This window comes from Euwallacea similis, chromosome 12 (assembly GCF_039881205.1).
Source record: "Euwallacea similis isolate ESF13 chromosome 12, ESF131.1, whole genome shotgun sequence".
Classification (NCBI taxonomy): domain Eukaryota; kingdom Metazoa; phylum Arthropoda; class Insecta; order Coleoptera; family Curculionidae; genus Euwallacea; species Euwallacea similis.
This window is the reverse complement of record NC_089620.1, coordinates 957,889-983,827: the sequence shown is the minus strand read 5'-3', so window position 1 is coordinate 983,827 and position 25,939 is coordinate 957,889. Positions and strand designations below refer to the sequence as shown.

The 25,939-nt window shown below is 33.8% G+C and overlaps 1 protein-coding gene across 1 annotated transcript; it reads left to right on the top strand.

The window, feature by feature from the left end:
* The first annotated feature begins 1,944 nt into the window (after positions 1–1,944).
* Vinc (vinculin) lies at positions 1,945–22,532 on the top strand. Its single transcript, XM_066395919.1, has 24 exons — positions 1,945–2,197; positions 3,508–3,615; positions 3,682–3,864; positions 3,932–4,135; positions 5,021–5,202; positions 5,257–5,374; positions 5,434–5,513; positions 5,569–5,696; positions 5,753–5,855; positions 6,415–6,511; positions 6,593–6,732; positions 7,418–7,641; positions 8,083–8,316; positions 8,789–8,986; positions 9,045–9,136; positions 9,360–9,447; positions 14,295–14,417; positions 14,826–14,885; positions 15,029–15,085; positions 15,566–15,604; positions 15,681–15,805; positions 15,866–15,995; positions 16,406–16,609; positions 17,391–22,532. Exons 1-24 carry the CDS (start codon positions 2,141–2,143, stop codon positions 17,561–17,563), a joined length of 3,147 nt encoding a protein of 1,048 aa, XP_066252016.1. The 5' UTR covers positions 1,945–2,140; the 3' UTR covers positions 17,564–22,532.
* Positions 22,533–25,939: the final 3,407 nt, after the last annotated feature.

Here is a 25,939-nt window from a genome sequence, read left to right as displayed (position 1 = left end):
TAGGGCCTTTTAGAGTAAATCTGTTAATTGTTTATTGCTGGTTCTAACGAAAAATATGATACACCACTGGTTTAAAAAACAAATAAAAATAATTTTCTAAATGCTTTATATTTCTGTTAAAAAATATCTTTAATATTTTTCATAACGTTAAAAATTTGATGAAAAAAAATAAAGCGCAACAATCTCCAACTGAGAAATCGCATAATTCATTCATTTAATGCAATAAAAAATTCACCAGAGATTTTTCAAAGAGTGCACGATAATATGCGAAATAGGGCCAAGGCATACATTCTTGAAGATGGAGGGCATTTTCAACATCTTATTTGACTGTCCTTTTATAGGTAATGCAATGCATCTAATTTAGTCTTGTAGTTTTAATATTAGTTAGCAAATAATGTTTTTTTTCATGAAAATAGTTAACGTTATGAAAAATATTCAAGAGACTTTTTTCCACAGAAATATAAAGCATTCAAAAAAATATTTTTATGTTTTTAAACCAGTGGCGTATCATATTTTTTATTTAAACGTTCATGGTCACATCAATGAAGACGCTATCGGTGAAATCTGAAACATTATTTCCTCTTAAAAAATGTGTCTCTACCTATTTTATATTCCCCAATTTTCATAAAAATATGTAGTGCCGGAACGGACTTATTGGGAAAAAACTAAAAAAATAATGATTTTTTATTACCCTGTATTTAAAACAGAAAACGAAAACGCACTTATATTCACATGAACTTTTTTTATTTCGGTCATAGGAACCTACAGTAAACAGTCGGCAAACTTATTCTGAAACGTATTGTATACATTTCGATACATCACAAATGTGTCTTTTACTGAAGCAGTCATGTGGGTTGCAATTGATAACCCTGTAAGCAGGTAATCGTTTCATAGTGATATGGTGATACCAAGAGGAAACATATTCATAATGTTATAAGAAGCACTAAAAGTTGAGATGTTTTATCCCTATTGAATGATAATGTACATGCTCCTAAGGAAAGTTGTAAGTATCAATGTTACGATAGGAGGAAAGCAGGTTTAAAAAATAATTTCGATACTGAAGTCGAGTATATTTTTGCGATCGGGCGGAAAACTGCATTTTGCACTCTTGCACAGATAAGTATACATTTTTTTCATTTATTTGCAGTTTCATTGATCACTATCCTTCCAATTTTAGTCAGCCCCCGGACTCCAGTCAAGGATGATGAATAAATGAAAGAACACTATTTTCTTTTCTGATACAGTATCGTTATTTAGCATTAGCCTGTCAGCCAACATTGTCCCTATTACCTAAAAAATAGAATGATTTTTTTGCGAGGAGAACCAAATGTAACCAGAACCGCTAGGTGACATTCAGAGGAACTTCCACTGATAATATAATTGACGCTATCTGTTAACTCAACTGTTTTAAAAACTTTACATTTTCGTCTTATGGAATAATGACGTAGCAATTCAAATGTGGTTTGAAAACATAAAACAATATAGCTATCAAGAAAAAACAATTTTAGTCGCCACAGGCCATTTTTGAAGAAGACAAACAAAGGTACAATTTTAAAAATAGGTGCCAAAACCTGCGGTTAAGCCTCTTAATTCTGCTGTAGCAACGGTTATGGAAGGCGACTCTCTATCTCGAAAAGGGAGACTTTCTCTGTAGTTACTACATTTGTATCAGCCCCCGTAGCAGCTTCGATCTCGCTGTGTTCAGTTAGTAACTTCAAGGTGAGAAGAGCATGTCTATTTTGCTTCAACTAATACATTTCAGTATATACTGAGTCAAGCCACGCCTCCTTTAGTTTGTTCATTTGGTGCAGTACAGTGCTAATCTCCTCTATTTCTGCATAGTGTCTTCTCCTTCACTCTAATCAGGTATGACGCCACTTTTCCTAAGACGTCCGTCTTATCTGATTCGAATAAAGACAGGTCACTCAATAAGAGAAATAGTAGGACTGAGCACAACGAGGTTAAAGTCTTGCTATTCTTAGCATTTTGTCTCAGTTTCTTATGTTTATCAATTGGTTGTTAATGTCGCCTTAAAAGAGTGTTCGCTTCTCGGTTTTTAAATTACCATTCCAGTAAATTTTAAGTGTCTTTTTCTTTTAGTGGAAAGAGAAGTGTTTTGTGACCTTATCTATCACTCAAAATGCCAGTGTTTCATACAAAAACTATCGAATCTATTTTGGAGCCCGTTGCACAACAGGTAACATGATTTGTTTATCAATTAATTTTAAAAATAAATTCTTAGTCACCCCAGTTTCATTTAAAGTCCGTGGATTAAGTTGATAAGGATTTGTCATATTTTTGGAAGGTCAGGAATGATCGATTTTTCTCTTATTGATCATTCCAGGAAATGCAGGAAATAGCACTTGGCCAAATTTTATGGGTAGGCGTTGGTCAACTTTATTGTAATTAAATAGATTTTCCTGGCTTTTTAGCTCTTCACGCTTAATTAGGCCACTTACGCTGGTTCTATTTATACATGCAAGCAGACATACATTTTATTTTAAACAATGCATGATCAATTGGGCCTTAAAATGTCTCAATTTTTTCAATTGAAAGTTTCTTCACTTGATCTTCAATTGGGAAAATCACTATCATCTTCTCATTTTTCCCATCAATTTATTCATAATCAGCTGATTGAGGTCACGTTCTGACGTTTCCAAATATGGTTATGTTGATTATTTTTTATTCGGGAGACAGTTTTTATTCATGAATAATTTCATCTATGAATAATTTTATTCATGCTTAAACACCTATTTAAGCCCACCATTCTTTTAATAATATGCGAGAATTACTGTAGCAGGTGACGCCCACAAGCATATATGTACATATGTACGTCAGGCCCATATTTTAGCGCCTTATTTTGCTTATTCCGCGATTGGATCTGTAGCACCATATGATGTAAAAATTTTCATTTATCGCACGTGTGCGTGTAGATAAACAGTAATTTAATTCAACTTTGCAGAGCATAATAAAGTTAATACATTTGGGCTTGGAAGAAAAATATTGTATCTAACACATATAAAAGTACCTTTACGGTACTCGATTTTTCTGGCACTTAATCGCATTTGTTCGGTCAATTGCAATCAGCCTGCGGTAACACATTGCTTTCCGCACATGTTAGGTAATTAACTATTTGCAGTTTGGCAAGAAAGTAATGCCTAACTGATAGAGGTATACATGTTATGGCTGTAAACAAAATAGTACACAAACCACGTTAGAAAACTTTCTTACTGTCTCAAGATTATAACAAAATGAAGCGGTAATGAAACACTTTCCACCTTAACACGTAATGCAATATTATGAAGTTTTTGTGCCCAAAACACCAATATGTGCTTAGGGCTAGCATACGTTGCCCAAATTGGGTAGAATAAGTTTAGACCACCCTGCGTTACAACCACATTTTACAAGAGCGTGAAGGTTGAACTAGCTATTGTGGGGCGTACAAACTAGTCCTGTTGTAGATCAGTAATTATCGAAATTTTTCAAGTAGCATTCTCACCTCTACAGGTTTCAAAATTAGTCATTCTTCATGAAGAGGCTGAAGATGGCATCCCAATGCCCGATCTGGAGCAGCCAGTGCGAACTGTTAGTAATGCAGTCTCTAACTTGGTCAAGGTATACAAAGCATAATTTTTTAAATTTCTAATTGAGTTATCTATTAATCTCTTTTACTGGTGGCAGGTCGGAAAAGAAACCATCAACAGCTCTGATGATGCTATTTTACGGCAAGACATGCCCGCTGCCTTAATTAGAGTCGAAAGATCTTCCAGGTTATTAGAAGAAGCCAGTTCTAGGCTAAAAGCTGACCCTTATTCAGCTCCAGCTAGAAAGCTGCTTATAGAAGGCAGCGGTGGGATTTTACAGGTACGATCAATTGACGGCTTATGAACGTTTAAAAATCAATTCCTCAATGAAATCATTTTTGTCGCAGGCCACTTCAGCTCTGTTGTTATGTTTCGATGAATCGGAAGTCAGAAAAATAATCAGAGAGTGCCATAGGGTCCTTGATTATTTAGCGGTTGCTGAAGTGATAGAAACCCTTGACGAACTGGTGCAGTTTTTGAGAGATCTAAGCCCCTGCTTGAGTCGGGTATCCCGGGAGGTTAGCGCTAGAGAGAAAGAATTGACTCATCAGGTTAGTGTAAATAGCTTAATATTACAATCAATTGCATTCAATATCATTCACATGAAAATACTGTTTACTGCACTTGCTTCAATTATATTTTTAGCGTCATTACTCCGGCAGTAAAAATTTTATTTGACTGTGGAAATTCCCAATAGATTTGATGAGATATTTGCCCTGATTTTAGACGAACCTATTAAATTCATATTAAATCAGCGATTGAGTAAAAATCCAGCATCGTTTCGATTTCTCATAGTTTTATGATATTTTGTGACCCTGAGGAGGTTGGCAATGAATTCACTGCAGTTGTTCGTAGCGTTACCGTTTAAGGTCATATCACTTGCAGAAATGAGCTACTTATTGGCTTTAGCATGCCTTGAAATATTCAAATATTAAATGTTTGCAAAAATACCAATTAAAAGCAGGGATGTTCTTGCGGGAGAACCACATCAAGCATGGCTCATTGGAATTACTATGTATAGTACTTCGATCAAATGTTAAAAACTGAAAGTGAGTAGATGAGTGCTGTTCTCATCAGTTTACAGAATCAGCCCTGAATTAGTGTGTGTTTACGATACGCGATTGGTTTACAATTTTAAGTAGAAACTCTCTTTTTTGTTTATTTCTAAATATATTTGGTTCATGACACTTCAAAGAACCAAAAATAAGTTTTCCATTTCAGCCTACAATAGACGCGTCATGCTAACAGCGTAAATAATTTAGGTGTGGGTAATTCACGGATCCCGTTTACTATTAGTGTTACAGGAAAACTTAACCGTGGGATCGTTGAACTGCATTTTTTCAAACATCCCAGAGGAATGCAAATATTCACTATTAGAATTAATGTGGTGTTGATACGATCATAGCAGTGAAAAATAATGCGTTTACATTTAACAGGTTCATTCCGAGATATTGGTAAGATGCCTGGAGCAAGTAAAGACTTTGGCACCAATTTTAATTTGCTCGATGAAAATCTACATCCATATTGTCTCGCAAGGCGGCAAAGGAGCGGACGAAGCAGCGGAAAACAGAAATTATTTAGCGAAGAGAATGACTGACGAAATCAATGAAATTATTAGGTAAGGTCCCGTGCGTTTTAGAGGTTTTATCGATATGACACACATCCACTATAGAGTGTTACAATTAACGAGTTATGACGAGGAGCAGAGCGAGCTTGACAATTTAACCGTTCTTAAGAAGCTACAGAATGCTATTCAAAACAAGCTAAATGCTGCGAATGATTGGCTGATGGTAATTATATTAGTCCGAATTATTTTAACTTAATTAATCAATTTCATTAAATCTTTAAGGACCCAAATGCAGTTAGGGGAGGTGTGGGTGAAAAGTCATTAAGGCAAATTATAGAAGACGCCCAAAAGGTGGCAGAAAGGTGGGAAATTTAACGGTAAACATTTTAATAACACTGTTAAAATCTTCGATTTTAGGTGTCTGCCTCAAGATGCACACAACATTAACAAATTATGTTCTGATTTAACAACTATGACAGACGCTCTATGTGAACTTAGGCAGGATGGGAAAGGAGCATCTCCTCAAGCTGAATCACTGGCCAGAGGTTTGCTTAAGTGATTGACAAACATTTCAAATTCAATCTAAAATTTTTTCGTTTAGGTATTAGAGGAAAACTTGGAGATCTGCAACAGGCTGTAAATACTGCTATTGTTAATGTTGATAAAGCGGGATTGCAGCAGACTGCTCATACCGTCCAGGGCAGGCAAGAAATCTTGTTCAATTTAATTTAATTAGGCAGTAGATAATGACCAACTGACATTTGACGAGGTCTAACAAATTAGCTGCTAAGCTAAATCTAATGAGATGGGACTCAAGACCTTTAAATTCCCATTAAAAAGCATAATAACGAGTATAGTTCAAAGACAAATAATTATTAAAAATATTTCTTGTTGACGTCGTGTATACTGCAAAAGTGAATCGAATATTTCAATGATTGATTTCAGCGACAATCCATTTGAAAAACATTGATAGCAATTTAACCGAAATTAACAATCCAGTCCCGTCCTATTTTTCAAATTGCTTGGGCTGAATTGAAGATGTTCAGGAAAAATATTTAGTCGATATGCACATGATTGATAAGAATTCTGATTGAACTGATGACTAATGATGAACTCATGTTGAGTTTTGTAGATCTTAATCTTTTAAGTGAATTCCCGTGTGTCTTCTCTTATTTTAGCGATTTTACTTTCTTAATGTTGAATTCATAGTAAGTTCAGGTTAGTTCAGTTAGATCAGATCTTCATAATATAATGTTTATTTAGACTCGAACAAGCAAGAAAATGGCTCTCTAATCCGGGACATGACGATAAAGGTTTAGGAAGACGAGCCATAAATGCCATTGTCGAAGAAGGGCGTAAGGTACGTTCACTTTGGACGACCGAAGGTTACATCGGTTGGTTACTCAGGAATGCTTTATATTATCAGTGTGCTATTAATTAGGTTGCCGAAGGACTTCCTGGAGTCCAAAAAGCCGAAATATTGCAGCTTTGCGACGAAGTCGATGGTCTAACCCGCCAGCTTGCAGATTTGTGTGCCCAAGGCAAGGGGAATACTCCACAAGCCCAAGAAATAGCAAGAAAGTAAGTAGATTTAATGTCAATACTTAGAATTTACTTTTTAAAAAAATATTGTAAAAACGACCGCTCAAAGGAAATTAGGGCTACCTAGAAAAATTGGAATACGTGGATTATACTAATTAATTGACTAAAAGATGTATTTTAAGTTTAAGTGAAGTTTTATGATTATATTACACACATTCAGCGATGTACAGTTGGAACGTTCATTGATTTACTTCAAACTTATTCATTAGTATGTAAACTTTGGTGTAAGCATTGATTAGTGATTACGACAACATTTTTTAGACTTTGAAATTATGTTGATTCCTTTCTCTTTCTCTATAGCCTAAGCTCAAAAGTTTATAATCAATGTTGCCTTGTACTGCATACAGAGTGATCAGATTTAATGTTTTTCAGCAAAGAATGTAATGCAGTTGTAAGGTAAAATCTGTGGTTTGCATATAAAATGGTACGTGTCCGTAGAAATAGTACAAATTATTGTCCCTGTTTTGAGTGTGTTCTTTTTTAAACAATGTGTAGTAAATAATGAATTATTTTTCTTTAAATTGCAAAGTTTTATGGCCAAACGTGTGATAAAATCTAGAATAATTTATTTCTCTTGCAAAGAACGTTTTTTCGGTCAAATTTCTTGTTATTGACTTTGACCTAATTATTTATTTAAATTTAAACATTAAGTGTCCACCTACAGGTTATCACAAAAGTTGCACGAACTTAAAGAAAAAATTCAGCAAGCTGTAACCAATCGTGTAGTCGAAGATTTCATTGACATAGTCACTCCATTGAAGCAATTCACTGAGGCAGTTTTAGCACCTGAAGGAACCCCGAATAGAGAACAAAATTTTTCAGACAAAGCTTCGAATTTGCAGAATTTCAGCAACAGGGCAGTAAAGACAGCTAGGATGGTTGCAGCTGGTAAGTTTGTTTAATATACAGGGTGCCAAAAAAGTCTGTAAACACCTGAATATTTTCTCAAATAATGGCTTTCCAACGCACCAGAAAACTGTCCTGGAATTGTTCAAGTATTTTTATGGGCTCATTGTGAGTGCAAATCTGATGGTTTTTTGGCAGGTTAGAACAATCCTATGATGTTCTTGTGAAAACTCGCAAACACCTCAGAAGATTTACTTTTATGACACATTTTGCCAATACTTCATCAATATTTCAATATCAAATTTGTTGAAAGGTCTAAGCGATTTTATGGACTGAAATGGCAACAGTTCGGTGTATAGTAATATTTTTTAAATTTTTCCGAAAACTATTACTTTACTGACCACTGTGTTATGGTTATATTGAGATATTATTTTAATTTTTTTTAGTAAAATAAATATTAATTTCGTCAATATGTTGTTGCAGGTGGTAGTGGAGGCAACAAAAAACTCGCCGAAGCTTTATCCAGCATAGCCAACCAAGTGGAAAGCCTCACTCCTCAGTTAATTTCTGCAGGGAGCATTCGCATGAATTATCCAACTAGTAAAGCTGCCGATGAACATTTTGAAAATTTGAGGCAGCAGTATGCGGACACAGTGACGAAAATGAGGAATTTATGTGACGAAGCCACTGATTCTGCTGATTTTATCAAAGCTTCAGGTCACTTATAGACGAAAATGTTTTGTCAATTTCGATGAAATTTCAAAAACATTAGTAAACGTTCTGCATGTGTTCTTGAGCTGGAAGTAACGCTCAAATGAAAGAGAAAATTAAACAAATAAATGTATTTTTTTCGTATTGTGTAAATTCCCAACAGAGTTTAAATCTCTAGTTGGCAATAAACTGAAACGGCAACTAAAAAATAAAATGGAAATATTGGGAATCCCATTATTTTCTTAGATGTGCAATATCTGACAATGTCGATAATTTCTCCAGCGAATGGGGACATTTTTTAATTAAATAGATTCCCCCATTTCATCGAAATTGTCAGAAACTAATGAAATCATTTTACATATTTGTGAATCACTTTGTATACACATTTTTCCGCCCTAAGCCATTCAATTATTTTTTAAATAGTTTTCGGCACTTGTTGCAATCCACTATAATGTTATCATTTTTTGTGCATATATAGAAGAGCAAATGAAGAAACATACTTTCCTCTGTGAGGAAGCAATTAAAAATCGCCAGCCTCAGAAAATGGTCGACAATACTTCAGCAATCGCTCGCCTGGCTAATCGCGTTCTTTTAGTCGCTAAGCAGGAATGTGATAATTCTGAAGACCCTCACTTTATCGATGAATTAACTAGAGCTTCCGACGGCCTACAAGGAGGTATAGCAATTTTCATCGATCTCAAATTTTTTTAAAATGAAATCTAATTGTACTTTAGCTGTTCCGCCAATGGTTCAAGATGCTAAAGCCGTAGCTGTTAATCCAGCTGATCACAATGCTGTTTCTAGGTGGAGGGAATCTAACAAAGCGGTAAGTCTTTAAAGACTACTTTTAGAGAACAAAATTTCGTTTTGCGCACACCTACGGACGATTTTTTTTTTTAATGTTTTTTGGAATTATCAATCATCGAATAAGAAGAGCATACCAAAATTTGAAGATTTGTTGTTGAATATTTTTATATTATAACTTTAATTTCTATAAGTGCAAGCTCAAGTGTTACATTCCTTTTCTAAAATGATTGATTTATTATTAGCTGTTAAATGCCGTGGGACAGGTTAGAAATGCAGTTACTGTGAGTCCTGAATTGCCCCCGTTACCTGATATTAACAATCTTCACATTGGTAAGTTGATATGCTTCTTTAAATTCTTAACAAGTTTAATTTATGAATTTTTAGAAAATATTAAAAAACATCGAATAGTGAAATTTCTATTCGATTTACACTAGCTTTAAGCTATTGCAACGCTAATAAATCCCCATAATTTTTTTGTTCTATCACCTTAACTGTGTAAATAATCCATCTTATCCACGTTTTTAATATTTTTCAGAGCCGCCATCAAATAACTATTCTGTAGAAAAAGGTATATGGTTTGCTTTCACTATTTAGTTCTGCTGTTGTGTAAATAATGTGTATAATGTGCATATATTTTTAGATGTATTATACAAGTATCACCAGTTCAAATGGAAACATAGGAATTATGCAGGTGATAGAAGGACCGCACAAGCTTTAATATGCCTCCGATAAAGATCAACGAAGTAGGTCGTGAGATTAGCATTTGTAGTGGACAGGGTCAGTCCAGTGTCCAATTCTCTTACCGTTTCAAAATTTTTACTGATATAAGTTCTAGTGGTGGATTAATCTTTTTTTTTAATTTATTTTTTTGCATTATTGTATTTTACTCTAATAATTTAAAAAATTTCCATCGCGGCCAAAGCAGCGAAATCGATACTAATCTAAACATCGAAGTGGAGACGCCGACCGGACTGACTGCCCACTTTGTAGGTATTTGTCAGAGGCATTGTAAACCTTCTCCCACTTGCACAATCCCTATATTTCTACTTGAACTGGTGACACCTGTATATATTTTTATTTTTAAAGATACATATGGTGTTCCTAAAATGACTGTATGTACGATGCTTGACCAAAAATTCTTGAACCAAAAATAAGGCATTCTAGACAAAGTTACCTCTATCCAATTTTGATCATTTTGCCGCTACAGAGAGCTAAAATTCTGAAATTAAAATCGTTTTTTCTAAACGATTTTATCGATTTTTACTAATTTTGGAGCTTACAGTTACTACATAAATTGGCGTGTTTTGACGTGAGCTGTCTAATACTCCGAAATATTAAAAATGGTGCGTGGTTTGTAAAAAAAGTTTGTATTTTTATTACCCCCTGTATGAATGACTTTAATTTTTTCTCTGCCACAAGCTGACTTTATTTTGAAACTCTTTTGTCCCTTGTAAAATTTCCATCAGGTTTATAGTTTATCTATAAAAAAAATTATTTATGATACCTTGCAATTCATTATTGTTATGAAAACAGTATTAAAAGAAAGTGTTTTGTTTCCTACGCAACAATAAAATGAATATTCCGTATATCTAACATATCAATAATGTTTACTATAGTTGTTGCTGAGTAGAGTTGAGATTGATTGTAAATTGAATAATTTTTGATCTTTTAAAATGGAATATTATTATATTGCTTAAAAGGTTGACATGTTTCTAGTACATCAATTCTCTGAGAGAAGTGGATGTATGAGTGTCAAAGTCTCCAACCATCAAACTTTCGTGAATATTGAAAGGCAAATTTGAAAAATTAGTAGTTTTAATCCAAATAATGTTAATCGAAAACTCCAACGTCAAAAAACGCCAAAAATTGAGAAGAAAAGAATATGGTGCCATGCCAGTTGATTGCTAGAATGTTTATGGAAGTAAAAGGTTCGAGTTTCGAATTAAGTTCGACTTTAAACAGAGACTTATACAGTTCAAACCTGAAACACAAAAAAATCAATATTACATAATCCCTAAAAAGAATTAAATATTAATTCCTGAAAAAAGCCAATATTAATTCCGGTAAAAAATCAATATTAATTCCGGAAAAAAATCCAATTTTACTTCCTGAAAAAAATTCAATATTAATTCCCGAAAAAAGAATTTTCAAAGCAACTAGTGGTTCGAATTAATTCCGACTTAAAGCAGAGGCGTACACAGTTAAAGCTTGAAACACAAAAAAATTGATTATTAATTCGTGAAAAAAACTCAAAACAGTTAGTTTCGAATTAATTTCAACTTCAAACAGAGGCGTACACAGTTTAGACCGGAAACACAAAAAAATGCGATATCATTCTTCAGCCACGTCCAAAGATGGTTCTAAGTACCTTCCAAAAGAGCCAAAATTGCAAATAATTTCAACTTTCAATTTAAATTCTAATTACTTCCTTTTTGAATTGACCTGACAAAATTTAACTGTGAACCACAAGAAATAACAGAGTTCACCCCCGAGCACTAAAAGCATGAGCTTTAATGACGTCAGCAACATCCACTTTCACTCACCAAGTAACAGTTAAGCGCCGCCCACTTTCAATTACTAAGTCAGTTACTCGCTGAGTCACTCAAACAGCGTACCTCACGAATTTTTAGAGTAAAAGAAAAACCAATTATCCCGATTATTAATGCAGCGCGCATTACGACCATTTCGTTCATCGTCGCGCCAACGTTCAAATGAATCACAAAGTGATATCGGTACGAAAACGTACAAAAAATTTACAACCTACTGCCTTTTGTAAAGGTACAGCTGATCAATATTGGAAACGATACGTGATAGAAACTAACATGCGACGTTTCCAGATTTAGTAAAATGGGGGAAAAGTTGCGAATTCAAGGCAGTAGTTTCATTATGCAAACATACCCCGAGGAAATAGAAAATACATTTCCTATTGCAAAGAGAACTTGACCGAAAAAGAAGTCTGAGGTTTTTTCGAGAACAATACTAATTTAAAATTTCATACTAGCCATATTTATAATTAATATACCTATGCAGTGTGACCCATAAAGTCCGCATCATATGGGAATTTTTTTTTATTTATGAATTTGGGTAAATTTTGACTTTGCCTTCGGGGTGTGCTTCAGAAATTATGAGAAATGACATACAAATCGAAAAACAAACGTCTGTCTATAACTGTCAAATTGTTTTTTTTTCAAAAATATTCAAAATCTATTATTTCTCAAAATTTTGAAAAATCACAAAGGAAAAAGTTTCTCAGTTTCTTATTTCCTATCCATATGCAAATTTTCATCTTTCTCTGATTTTAAGTTAAAAAAAATTGTATTTCTACATTTCCGAAGTATACAAATCGGTCAGCAAACTTGTAAGAATAATTTTAGTATATCAAACTAATTAATTGTCTGAATAAGTATTCATTAGTTATAGTTGTAGTAAATTCATCTTTTTAAAGAAAATGTAAACTTCATTAAAGACGCTACGTATGCCTTAATGCAAAGTTGATCCAGTTTATAAAAAAAATGTTCAGGTTACCTTATTCCGGTATTTTTATAAAGTTTATTAACACATAATTATACATAATATAATAATATAATATGTATAGAAACAAATATCAGCTGACCTATTTCACTACTTCGGAAATGCAAGAATACAAAAAAAAAATCATGTAAGTCGTCGCAGAAAGTTGAAAATTGGCATATGGGTAAAAAATATGAAACTTTTTTCTTTGTGATTTTTAATAATTTTGAAAAATAATTGTAAATTTTGAATGTTTTGAAAAAAATTGCAATTTGACAGTTATAGATGGTTATTTGTTTTTAGATTTATATGTTATTTCTCATCATTTCTGAAGTAAACCCGAAGGCGAAATCGAAATTTACCCAAAATCATAAGTAAAAGAATTTCCTACATGATGCGGTCTTTAAGGGTTACACTGTGTATACGTAAATAATAAAGATAAAGCCACTATGACCCTTACAATTTTATCTCAATCTGTTAAAAACTTAACAACTTCGAGGACTCAATAATATACGTGAGCTTATAAATTTAATTCCTTTAGAAACAATAGCCTAAGGATCATGTCGCGATCCTGCAATGGCATCTCTTCCTTCATCAAATTGTCCAGAATTCGTAATTTTTATCATTATATAATTTCTGTAGGAAATTAATTAAATGATATAATCAGAAGACATTTTGTAAAGCGATTTACATAGGTTCTAAAACGCATCCAGATGATAGATTTGAAATATTTTTTAAGACAATTGCCTCTCGCGTTTCCGAGATATCGGATTCTAAGTTTAAAAAGCGGCAAAAAAAGATACTTCTTCTCTTAGAAATTAAAGATAAATCCTATTATTAATAGATATGATTATAATTTTCTTTCTGTCTGTTATTTAATAAGATTGTTCGCAAACAGGGTATAAAATACCCGATTTATTTTATATATTTTTAATTTTAATTAAACACCTTCTTTTTCTAAAATCAGTCGTTTATCATTTATTAGAATCCAATTTTGATATGAAATTGGAAAACGTATTATCACCCATTCCTTGCTACCAATGGCGGCCTGATCTTACCCAATATATCCATATTCGCGTATTTATTGTAATTAGTAAACATACGGGAAGAAGGGGCAGATAAAGCCTCTTTCATAATTAGTGAAAATCGATAAAAGCGTTCATCAAATATTTCGAATTCTTATTCGAACTATTTCGAAAAACCAATATTAATTTGAGAACTTTGGCGCCCTGTGGCAAAATGAAGCAATATTGGATATAGATAAGTTTGCCTAGAACGCGATTTGGTTCAAGAATTTTTGGTCAAGCATTACAGGCATTTCAGGGACACCCTCTATAGCAGATTTTGAAAAATGCTGGTTTCTTTTATTACAATGATTCAAAGGTTTTTGACTGTTCTCTCTTTACTAATCAGAAATTATAATAACTTAATAATATTGTAACAAAAAATTGATTATTTTCCATTCATACTAGCTTCGTTTAAAAACGATTTTGTTTTGTGCATACTTTATTCTTTTCCCACTTTTAGACTAAAGTAGCTTACCACTCGCTCTTGAGGCCTGAAAATAGTTTCTTTTAAGCATACAACAATACTCAACTTATACATCAAACTCTGTATTTTTATTTTGACCTACAAAAGTTACTATTTTCGCCAATCTATACTAACAGTTGTAGCTGGGGCACTGCAAAGCCGCTCGCCAATACGGGGAACAGGGGAGTTTAATGAATGGGATCCATATAGTTTTTCGGACAATTACGAAAGACCAGTTAGTCCGATACCTTGGCTTGGAGGTATATAAATCCATTTTTTTATTACACATGCATCATAATCGACGTTTTATGCGCAGCGTGCATAAAGCGGTCTTTCTGATGCATGTATGGTTACGAGAGAAACAATATTATAGTCATTTAAATTCGGGCATGTCTAAACGTTTTGATAATTATCTAAATAGAGGGTTTTAAAAATTTTTTTTTATCGTAAGCTTTATATTTAATTGTTGAGTCTAAATGTTAAAGGTACGTTAACCGATACAGTTTGAGATAAATTAGCATTTATTCTAAATGAACCTGGTGGTTACTAGGTAAGGGGAAAAGTTGAAAAAACTGTAGTAACTCTGCTTGATAACATATTTGAAATTTAAAATGATGCTACTCATTGAGGAATCTCTGATTACATGCAGGTGTTTCATTGTATTTTAGGAAACAATACCTTTGATCGTGTAGAGCAAGACGTTTCCCCTTCTTATAACTCTTATCAAGGTAAATAAAATTTATTTTCTTACAAAATTCGACATCACGTCTTATTTATTTCTTAAACTTAGTGGTGCATCACACGCAATGATCAGTATTATTCGGCATGTGGTGCGATGGTTTGGATAGGTACATCTTTAATTATATTTTAGGAAACAATTATGTTGATCGTGTACAGCAAGAGGTTTCCCCTGTTAATTCTTGTCCAGGTAAATAAAGTTAATTTTCATAGAAAATTGAACTTATGTATTTGGTGAACTTCATGCTGCATCACACATGGACGATCAATTTTAGGTAACTCGCATGTGCAATGGTTTGGATAGGTACAGTTATATCTATATTGTATAATAACTATTGCCCAAATGGAAATGAACTTAAGAGCATATTTGATATGAATTTCTGAAAATCAATTCGCTTGTTTCTGGCTTTTTCATATAGTTTTTAAAGTGAACTCGAAAGTCGCCAATTTTCCAAAAATCCAATCCAAATCCAAAAATCCAATTTTCGTTGCTTGGACACGTTATCGGTCATAACCGGCAATGCATCTAGGGTGTTGGCTGCCTGAAATTGCAACGCATTAAGCTTTGCCCTATCATGTTCCTTGAAATGTATATAAACGCATGCATATACTTTATATAATAACACATTCTAATTTCCTATAACAAAACTCATTTTTTACGCTGCAAAAGGATATTACAGTTTCATACCTGAATATATTTTGGAAGACGGTACGTTGGCTACATTGTATTGTGTCAAAATAGAGCAACATTTCCCATCAAATTTCTCAATAGTAAAATTGTGTAGAGCGAGCCCCACCGAGACCACCATTACCTTATGACGGAGCTCCAATGCGTCCTCCACCCCCACCGGAAACGGACGACGAAGATGAAGTTTTCAAACATGCCCCCAGTGCCAGTCAACCCATTATGGTATTCTTGTAACTGTTTAAAAAGCTAATTTAGTCAGTCAAAATGTGGCAATTTGAATAGGTTGCTGCCCATAACTTGCACAGAGAAATGCAACAGTGGTCAGCCAAAGATAACGAACTTATTGCTGCTGCCCAGAGAATGGCCAAGTTGATGGCCAGACTTTCTGAGTTAGTTCATAACGACGACAGAGGTAATTTTTAAAAATTCAAAGCATTGTAGGTATTGAGATTAGAGATTGGGAATGGGTCGTGCGAGAAAGTTTAGTTAAGGAAAATTTGTTATTTTTGTTTTGTTCTTTAAGTGGTGAAATTCGTGTTTTATGCTGTTGTTTTTTAATTAGAGTTAACTTTTGCTCTGAAGTATTAAACATGTGAAGCCAAGAAAGTTTTAAGGAAGGTTGAAAATGTGTAGTTAGTCTTATACCCATCTGATCAAAAAATTTGATTACTTTTTTTAAAATCTAATTTAATTATAAATTACTTAATTTAATTACAAATTACTTAATTTAATTACAAATTACTTAATTTAATCACAAATTATTTGATTTAGTAATAAAAATGTTCTTAATTATTTAGAGATATATGTACTGGTTTTGTCTAGGTTCCAAAAGAGAGTTGATAGCAACTGCAAAAGCTATTGCAGACGCCAGCGCTGATGTTACAAGGATAGCGAAGCAGCTAGCTAGAGAGTGTACGGACAAAAGAATTAGGACTAATCTTTTACAAGTGTGTGAAAGGATTCCCACTATAGCAACACAACTGAAGATTCTTAGCACGGTTAAGGCAACGATGTTGGGTTCTCAAGGTAACTAATTTTCTTTTCGGAAGGCGTTAACTGTAATGCTGTTAATTTTTTTAAAAACAAAATTTATTGTTATACCTTGGAAACGCTACAAACTAGTCAAGAGAAATAATAATCGGCACTACTCTAACATTTTTTATGTGCCTACATTGTTCATCTTGCACACAATGCTCACACTAAGCCTGTAAAGTGGATTATTACTGCACTTTTGCATTTCACCACAGTCGCTGTAACATAAGTGTTTGCTTTATTTCATTGCTTTGTCGTACAGGGAAACTGGTTAAAGGTAAGCAACACAATCACCATGTAAATCTTGTATATGTGTTAGTACTGTTTCTTCAATATCTTGCTGAACTGCATGTAAAGTAACTTGCGGTCAAGGCTAACCACCAATTAGTCTTCAGACAGCTGTCTTCAATTAAATTGTTTAAAATTTAATTTAAATTTCAAAGACACTTCGTACGCCAGTTAATTGTTGCCAGTTAAGAAGCTATTGCTGCTTAACTGGACATTGAAGAACCGGCCCTTAGATGTATTCGTTTAAGATATTTTTTCAGCGTTTTCTTCTATATCTAAACTGCATAAAAATTGCTATGTTTTCACCGTTTTCAACAACAACATTCTTAAGTCAATTTGCATGAACCTTGAAACGTTTAAAGTTCGTTTAGTTTCAATTTAAGGTCGTACCAATCGTTTAGTACTTTGGCAATTTCCTAAAAAATTCGGGGGACCTTTGATTAAAGGAGTCAAGTGAAATCCGAAAAAAATATTTATGTCAAATTAGGTTCCGAAGAAGACAGAGAAGCTACCGAAATGCTTGAAGGCAACGCCCAAAACCTGATGCAGAGTGTCAAAGAAACAGTGAGAGCAGCCGAAGGAGCAAGTGTGAAAATTCACGCCCAAACCCACGGCCGTTTACGATGGGTGCGCAGGCAACCATGGTATGCCTATGCTTAAATCTAATGTTTTTTTTTATATTTAACTAATCCACCTCCAGTATTATACCAGAAAGTGACTCAGTAGCGACACATTCTAGAATAATACTGGGAATCTTCATTGTTGAAGTGGATTTCAGTTTAATTAAACTGCGTTCGATAACACAGTTTGATTGTCTCAAAAATATAAACGAATGTTACATAAAATTGTCCACCAAATAATGCTTGGAAAACAAATTTATGCAACTTAAATGAATGTTATATAGCCCGACTTATTCGCAATCGATTATCATTGTGTTCATGTTTTATCTAACTTGTATTTATTAAATTATTTGTGTATGTCAATTATTTCTGGTTAGGTGTGGTAATCGTGTTTAGATAGACGTATAAAACGAATTTACTAACGTTAATAAACATTATTTAGTTCTAAACGATTATAGACATTACAAATTTATTTATTTTTTTAAATGGTTAGATTTTTTTACAAACTCATCGATTTGTGGAAGAGTCTTTATACACAGTAGAAAACAGGGTGATAAAAAATAGAAGTGCACTTTTAATGCCATATCCCTCACAGATTACATTCAGTAATTGGCGACCTGTAAAAGAGCTAATTACTACATTGATAACGAAATTTAAGTCATATTTTACGTAAGTAATATTATTGCTATTCTATTTTCCGCATTTGTGGGGTAAGCCATAATATGCGCGCTGTCCTACTCGGCTTAAGTCTGGCTAATTCAGCTGGTCTCTACAGCTTACTCGATTATTGAATTTCACTTCCTTATCTGCAATCTTCGTTTAAAGTAAAGTGCTTGACAAAACCCTATTTTATATCCAATTTAAACTTCTACAGTATTGGCCAAAATTATTGCAACTTTTTAAAAATCGATAAATAACAAATATTAACGAACTAAACAAATAGACATCCTGTATAGTTATTCTATTTATACCGATTATAAAATATTTACAAACAAAAAATTGTTAAACGAATGTTTTACACTAATTAAAAAAAACTATGTTTTTGTGTTAAACATAAATATTGCAACAAAGTATTTTTCTAGAAGATAAATTATATTTTAATATGTTTGAATTAATTAACTAATATTTCGTATTGGAGTGCTTTCATAACATTTTCCATTCTTTTTGGTATTGAATTTATTAAGAGAGTAATGATGTCTGTATCAATAGTCCTCCACACAGCCCTCAACTTTTCAAAAAGTCCTTAATCGTTTTTCACGTTTCTGTCAGTAATTTTGCTATCCAAGATTTCCCAAAGGTTCTCTATTCGGTTAAGATCAGAACTTTGCGATGGCCACTTCATAACATTAATTTTATTTGCTTTTAACCATTCTTTGACTAATTTCGAAGTGTGTTTGGGGTCATTATCGTGCTGGAATACATATCGAAGTGGCATAATTTGTTCTGTATATAGCCCCAACACATTCTCTAGAATATCTCTTTACACGAATTGGCCCATTTTGCCATTTACGAGGTGTGTAAATTAAGTAATGAGACTGATTTTTTAATTTTTTTTTATTCGAATAGAATTATAATTTAATATTGTCTCCCTCAAAATAACTTTCTTGGGAAGCCACACAGCACTGGAGACGGTTCTTCCAATCCGCATAACAGTGCTGGAACTCCGATACTGGAATAGCCTTCAGCTGGTCGGTTACAGCCGTTTTAATATTTTGGAGTGTCCCAAAATGAGTTCCCTTGAGGTAATTTTTCAGTTTCGGGAAGAGGAAAAAGTCACAAGGACTCAAGTCAGGCGAATAAGGAGGCTGAGGAGTCACATGAATGTTTTTACAGGCCAAAAACTCGTTGATTGAAATTGCTGTGTGACAAGGCGCATTATCGTGATGCAACACCCAGTTTGTTCTTGATGTTTGTTCTCACACGAATGACCCTTTGTCGAAGTCTTTCAAGAACCTCTCGGTAAAAGTGTTTATTGACCGTTTGGCCTTCAGACACAAACTCTTTGTGGACACTTTCCCTGGGTATCGAAAAAACAAATTAGCATGCATTTGATCTTTGATTTGCTCATTCTTGGTTTTTTGGGCCTTGGAGAGGTTAAACGGTGTCACTCCATGCTCTGGCGCTTGGTTTCCGGGTCGTATTCAAACACCCAAGACTCGTCACCAGTAATGACACGTTCCACAAAATTTGGTTCATTTTCAATAGATTCCAAAAAGTCAAGGCACCTTTCCTTCTTGATGTCCTTTTAGTTTTTCGAAAGGTTTTTTGGAACCATTTTTGAGCAGATTTTTCTCATCCCCAATTCATTGGTTAAAATCTGATAAACGGTAGTGTGAGTTAAATTTAACTCTTGTCCGATCATTCTCACGTCAACCGTCGATCTGAACGCACAAGATCCCGGATTCTGTCGACATTTTCATCGGTTCTTGAAGATGAAGGCCTCCCGCTTCGTGGTTCATCTTCAATGGTCCCTCTTCCTTCTGAAATGCCTTAAACCACCGAAAAACCTGGGCCCTTGACAAAACACTGTCTCCATAGGCCTTCTGAAGTTTTGCAAAAGTTTCCGTTGCACTGTGCCCTAATCTGAAGCAAAACCTAATAGCACACCGTTGCTCGAAATTGATATCACTCATTTTTAGAACGCAGTAGAAGAAACAGGTACACAAACAAAATCGCTATGGACTACCAAATGGCTTTAGCGAGTTCAAACTCGTACTGAAGGCGTATCACATGTTCACCTGTCGCTCCTCCAAGTCCCGCTTCCCAAGTGCTGCCAGATCGAACGCTACGCTGCCAGTCTCATTACTTAATTTACACACCTCGTATTTTATGCAAAAGTCCCATACCACACGACGAAAAACAGCCTTATACCATGATCGATCCACCGCCATATTAGTAGAGCAAATAAATTTTAGATCCAACCTTTCATTGAGAGGTTCTCGCACATGCACCATTCCATCACTTCTGAATAAGTTAAATTTAGATTCGTTGCTAAATGCCACTTTTTTTCACTATTCCGGTGTCCAGTTAATGTGGTCTTGTGCAAACTGTAATCTTGCCCCAACATTCTTCTTCCCAAGCAAAGATTTCTTAGCTGGCCGGTAACTTCTAAGCCCTCCTTCAACAATTCACCTTCTAATAGTCCTACTAGAAAGGCCAGAATTCGAAGATTTGTTGATTTCACCTAGAATTTTTATAGATGAGAGGAAAGGATTCTTTTTTGAAATATCCAAAATGTGTCTATTTGTTATTGTACACGATTTTCTGGGTCTTCCAGAGCATTTGGTACATTTGGCATATTGGTACCTTAATCCCAGTAAAAACGAATCTTTTTATAATTCTTGATATTGTAGATTTTGAAACTTGTAAATTTTTCGAAATTATAGCTTGTTTGGTACCCTTTCGATATGCTTCAATTATATAATCTTTAATACAAGAAGAATATGTTTTACCCCTTGCCATTATTAAATATTTATTGAAAATATTTATTAATCCACAAAATCGCTACTCTCCAGTGAAAGATTTAAAGAAAAACTAAACTTAAAAATAAATATTTCAGTTGTTGCAATATTATGTCCAGCACAAAAACACAGTTTTTTACGATTAGTGTAAAACATTAGTTTAACAATTTTTTGTTTGTAAACATTCTATAATCGATATGAATAGAATAACCATACACGATGTCTATTTATTTTGGTCCATTGGCATTCGTTTTTTATCAATTTTTAAAGTTACAATAATGTTGGCCAATACTGTGTATGTTGCAGTGGAATTATTCAGAATCATGAAATTAAAGATAATTTTAAGATCTCAAACTCTCATAATTCTCTAAATTTTCCATATAAATTTGTATTTTGTTCGCTTTTTTATTCAGTTTTAGCAAATGTATAAATCTCGACCTTATTATTAGAATCTTCCTTACTGCTTTCAAATATCGAAATCTTGCTATGTAAGTGCCGAGTGCCTAATCCATATTGATACGTTGGATAATTGTTACTTAAATGTTATAAGCCGATTTCAAGTGTCCTTAGTGCAATATTTCAGTCTATTGGTTGTAATGATTTTGGTGCACCTTAAATTCTAGTCATTTCGACTTAAAATTGCGGATTGCCTTAAAATTGTTGGTGATATGTAACACGAAATTTATGTAAGCATAGATAAGTAGGTGGTTAAGGCTTTCCAATTTCTCCCACTTTCAATGTCTAACTGTATTCAAGCAAATTCCGTGCAGTTTCTCTTCAACTAAGCGGTCAGGCAACCTGTTACCGTTCAAATTTAACATTCATAATAAATAAATTGGCACAAGAGTTTTTCTTAATTCAATTATAACACAAATTTGGACAACGTCCGATAAAATGTCTTGAAAACCGTTAGATCTTGATGGACTTAAGTAGCCTTAAGAGCTGAATTTAATGTTTGTTTAATTCTATTATTGCCATGTTCTACCGTATAGGAATAAGGGAAAGATCCGCCTTTAAAAGTGATCTATAGACTTGCCTTTGCCAAGATAATCTGTACGTATAGCCTAAAATACATAGTTATTTTTATAAGCTTTTTATAGCAACGCCCCTATATGCATTGTAGAATGTGCAATAGTGCCAAACCTTTCCGATATTGTATTTATACTATTTTAATTATTGTATAAGGTTGTATTAAATTTCTGTAAGTGTTAAAGGTAAATCCACATTTATGTTAGAAAGCTTCATGAAGAGTATCAAAATCCCTGTTTGAAGGTAGTATATACCATCGAAACTAATGTTATATGGAAGTTTCAGTTTCGTTAACACACCTTACAGTTATACTCACCCTTATTCGTTGAGCAATAAAATGTTATACCTGTGTACTACATGATTTTACGAATACTTTACATTTAAGTTTGTGTATATTAATATTCTGTATCGTATTCTAACAGGTCTATTTTTACAATGAATTTTATTTTTTAACTCGTTCACATTTTGTTCTGTGGAATGAACTTTACATAACAGAATTAATAAATTCAAGTGACGAAAGCTTAATGTAATTTTATTTCGACTGTTGTTGAACAAAAGAGGGGTTTGAACACAAAAGTGCGGTAAGTTATGTTTCCCCCGTGCTTCCAGTTCAAGTTATAGGTGAGTAAATCTCACTAATTTTTTTTACAAAAAAGTTGGGATAAATTAGTATTATGTGGCCGGGAAATAAAGTGTGTAACATTTAATCAGGAATATCGAAATATCTCGAATACTAAGCATCTTATACAGAAATGTTTAATATCAAACTTTAATCACTCGTAGAGAGAAACGTATTTATGCTAAAGTTGATTCCCCTCCATCCCCCACGTGGGCGAGGTGGGAGTTAACTTTTTAATTTTAAACGGTAACCTCCATTTTTTTACAGATTTGGATAATACTGCTAAAACTAACAAAAGTTTGTCCGAAACATTTTTTCGATTCATGTTAGAAAACACTGATTAACGAAATTCAATTCATATCTTAAGTGGCAACATCCACTTTTAAAAAATTCTATAGTAATAAAATGTGATAAATAAACAATAACATAGACAAATAAAACATCTATTTTTAAACATTCTGTTGTTAATACTGCTTCACGATGGAGTATTTGACCGTAGAAGAGAAAATCGAAATGGTTTTGGCGTATGGAGAAGCTGCGAGGTATTTAGAAAATGCAGTCAATCTCTACGCTCAGCATTTTCCGGAAAAATCACGATCCTGAACTTCTTTCTATCGTGTGATTGAAAAATTTATTAATGAAGGGACTGTAAATCAGATGAAGTCGCCCAGGTCCTGTGTGTGGAGAAAACAATCAAATTGCAGTCCTATATCCTGTAACTTTTAATCCCCAAGTGAACACAAGAGAAATATCAGGAATTTCTCATATGAGTGTGTGGAGAACGTTGATAAGTTTCATCTTTATCATATGTTTTTACACCAAGAGCTGCAGGAGGAAGACTTTCAAAATTGTTGACTTTTGTGAGTGGGCATCTGCACAGATAGAAAGAAATTCCAATTCTTTCTGTTATGTATTATCCTCTGACGCATTACAAATCATGATACAGTCAATAGGCATAACATACAGCTTTGGCTAAAAGGATTAAGCACCCTTCAAATTTGTTTAAAATATTTTGTTAACTGAAATAAAAGTAACATTGATTGTTCTGAGGATAAATATATTACAAAACAAAACTTAAAATTAATATATTGTGGGTTCACCCTTTGTGGTTATGACTGCTCGAATTCTTTTAGGCATAGACCTTACCTGACCCTTACTAATTTTTTGCATACATCAGCAGTTATTTTGCTCCACTCTTCCTTAATAAATCTTCAGATTTTCTTTTGAAGTAATTTGATGCTTCCGAATACTCTTCTTCAAAATAATCCATAAACGTTCAATAGGGTTTAGGTCTGGGAATTGTGCATGTAATTTTAACAGTTCAATTCCATTTTCTTCAAACCATTGCGTTGTTCATTTTGATTTGTGACATGAAGCGTTATCTTGTTGGCATTTTACTCCCTTTAAGTTAGTATCACCGAACGAAATTTAGAAGGACGAATGTAGTGACGATTCTAACAAGTTTACGCATTTTTCACTATCCGTTCGTCCTTTACAAACCGTGCTATCCCCTACGCCACTGGCTGCCATACATCCTCAAATCATAATACTGCCACCTCCAAGTTTTACAGTTCGCAGTCACTCTTAGGAAGGCACTTCTCGCCTCACAAATGTGATGCCGTTTGTTCCATTAACCTTTAGAAATTTAGAAGTAAATTTTAAAAAGGGGGATTCTATTAAAATAGCTTAAATCTGAATTGGTTTAGTTACATGCTTAGAATTTAATTTACTAAATTAATAACATCATCAATTCATCTTTACCTCCAAATTAGATTCATCAAACCACAAAACGTTAGCCCAATCCGCTTCCGTAAACTTATTGTGTTCCAAGGCCCATTTTAACCAAGCGTTTTTGTTAGCATTAGTTAACCATGGCTTCTTTCTGGCCTTACAACCTTTCTATGTGGCTTTTAGAAGTCATCTCCTTGCCGTTTGTGCAGAAATTCGTTTTTCAATTTGTTCGGAAAAACTTGCAGAAAGTTGAGAAGACTTTGTCTTCTATTTGCCAACGAAGAACATATTAACAATCGGTCCTCTTTGCTCGATATCAGGCGTTTCCGACCCGATCTTCTTAAATTCTTATTTGTGCCAAATAATTTGAAACGACGTATTGTGTTTTGTACATCGCATCTTGAACATTTTACTAATTTTGCAATTTCTACTTGGTTGCAACCTTGTTCATATAAAAATATAATTTTTGACCGATTTTCGCTGCTAAGTTCTCTTGTTTTCGACATGTTTACGTGAAGACACTCTTCCTACTCGAATAAACATCATTTCTTTATTTGTTAACAAGGGCTAGGTGTGAATGAAATACGGAAATGGGTTCTAGGAAAAACATGACCAATTTAGACCTATATTTATGACGGACTATAAAAAGATAATTTTAAAAGGTTTTCTGTCTACAACACATGTTTATGCCACAATGAATAATTATTAATATGAATGATCCCAGGAAAAACATATTTGTTTGAGTATAAAATAACAACGATGTCTAATACTTTTGGTCAAGGCTGTACATTACTGCAGCGTTGAAAATCCTCTTTGGCTTCGATAAGCTGAGCACCAGCGTCCTTGGACTGTAAACGTATGGTGTGGAATCATTGGCAGGAAACATATCAATCCTCACATAATTGAAGGCAACTTGAATGGTGAAGTGTACCGGAATATCTTGGAAAATGAACGGTCCATATTACTCCAGGACTTAAACTTAGAAGTGCATCAGAACATATGGTTTCAACATGACGGTTGTCTGACTCTGTTCTGCGGTGGCACGGAAACTTCTTAATCGTAATTTTAACTATCAATAGATCGGCAGATTTGATCCGGTGAATTGGCCCGCTAGATCTCCAGATCGTACTCCACCAGATTTCTTTTTGTGGGGATATCTCAAAGATTAGTTTATAAAGAAATATCAACGACACAGGAGGATATGATTCTGCAAATTATAAATGCTTGTGCCAATATTTCAGAAGACACACTTTGTAGACGTGAAAAATCTTTTAAAACATGGATAAATAAGTACATTGAAGTTCGGGAACACTATTTTGAACATTTACTTTAATTAAAAGCTATACGAATTATTCACGTTTTCACTAATTCTAAAACAACTATCATCAAACCTTTTGATAAATCATAAGTGAAAGAGAAATTGAATTTCGATAATTACAGTGTTTCCTAGCAAGAATCGAAAAAATATTTCAGACACATTTTCTTATTTTTAGCTGTATTATCCGAATTAAAAAAAAAATGGGGGTCACCGTTTAAAATTAAAAAGTTAACCCCTGCCTCGCCCACACGGTGGGTA

Bases quoted from the DNA above. Each gene is read 5' to 3' on its own strand.
- Vinc (XM_066395919.1), top strand. From the start codon at position 2,141: ATGCCAGTGTTTCATACAAAAACTATCGAATCTATTTTGGAGCCCGTT. The intron at 5,514-5,568 runs GTGGGAAATTTA...CTTCGATTTTAG, and splicing joins GCCCAAAAGGTGGCAGAAAG to GTGTCTGCCTCAAGATGCAC. The intron at 6,512-6,592 runs GTACGTTCACTT...GCTATTAATTAG, and splicing joins TTGTCGAAGAAGGGCGTAAG to GTTGCCGAAGGACTTCCTGG.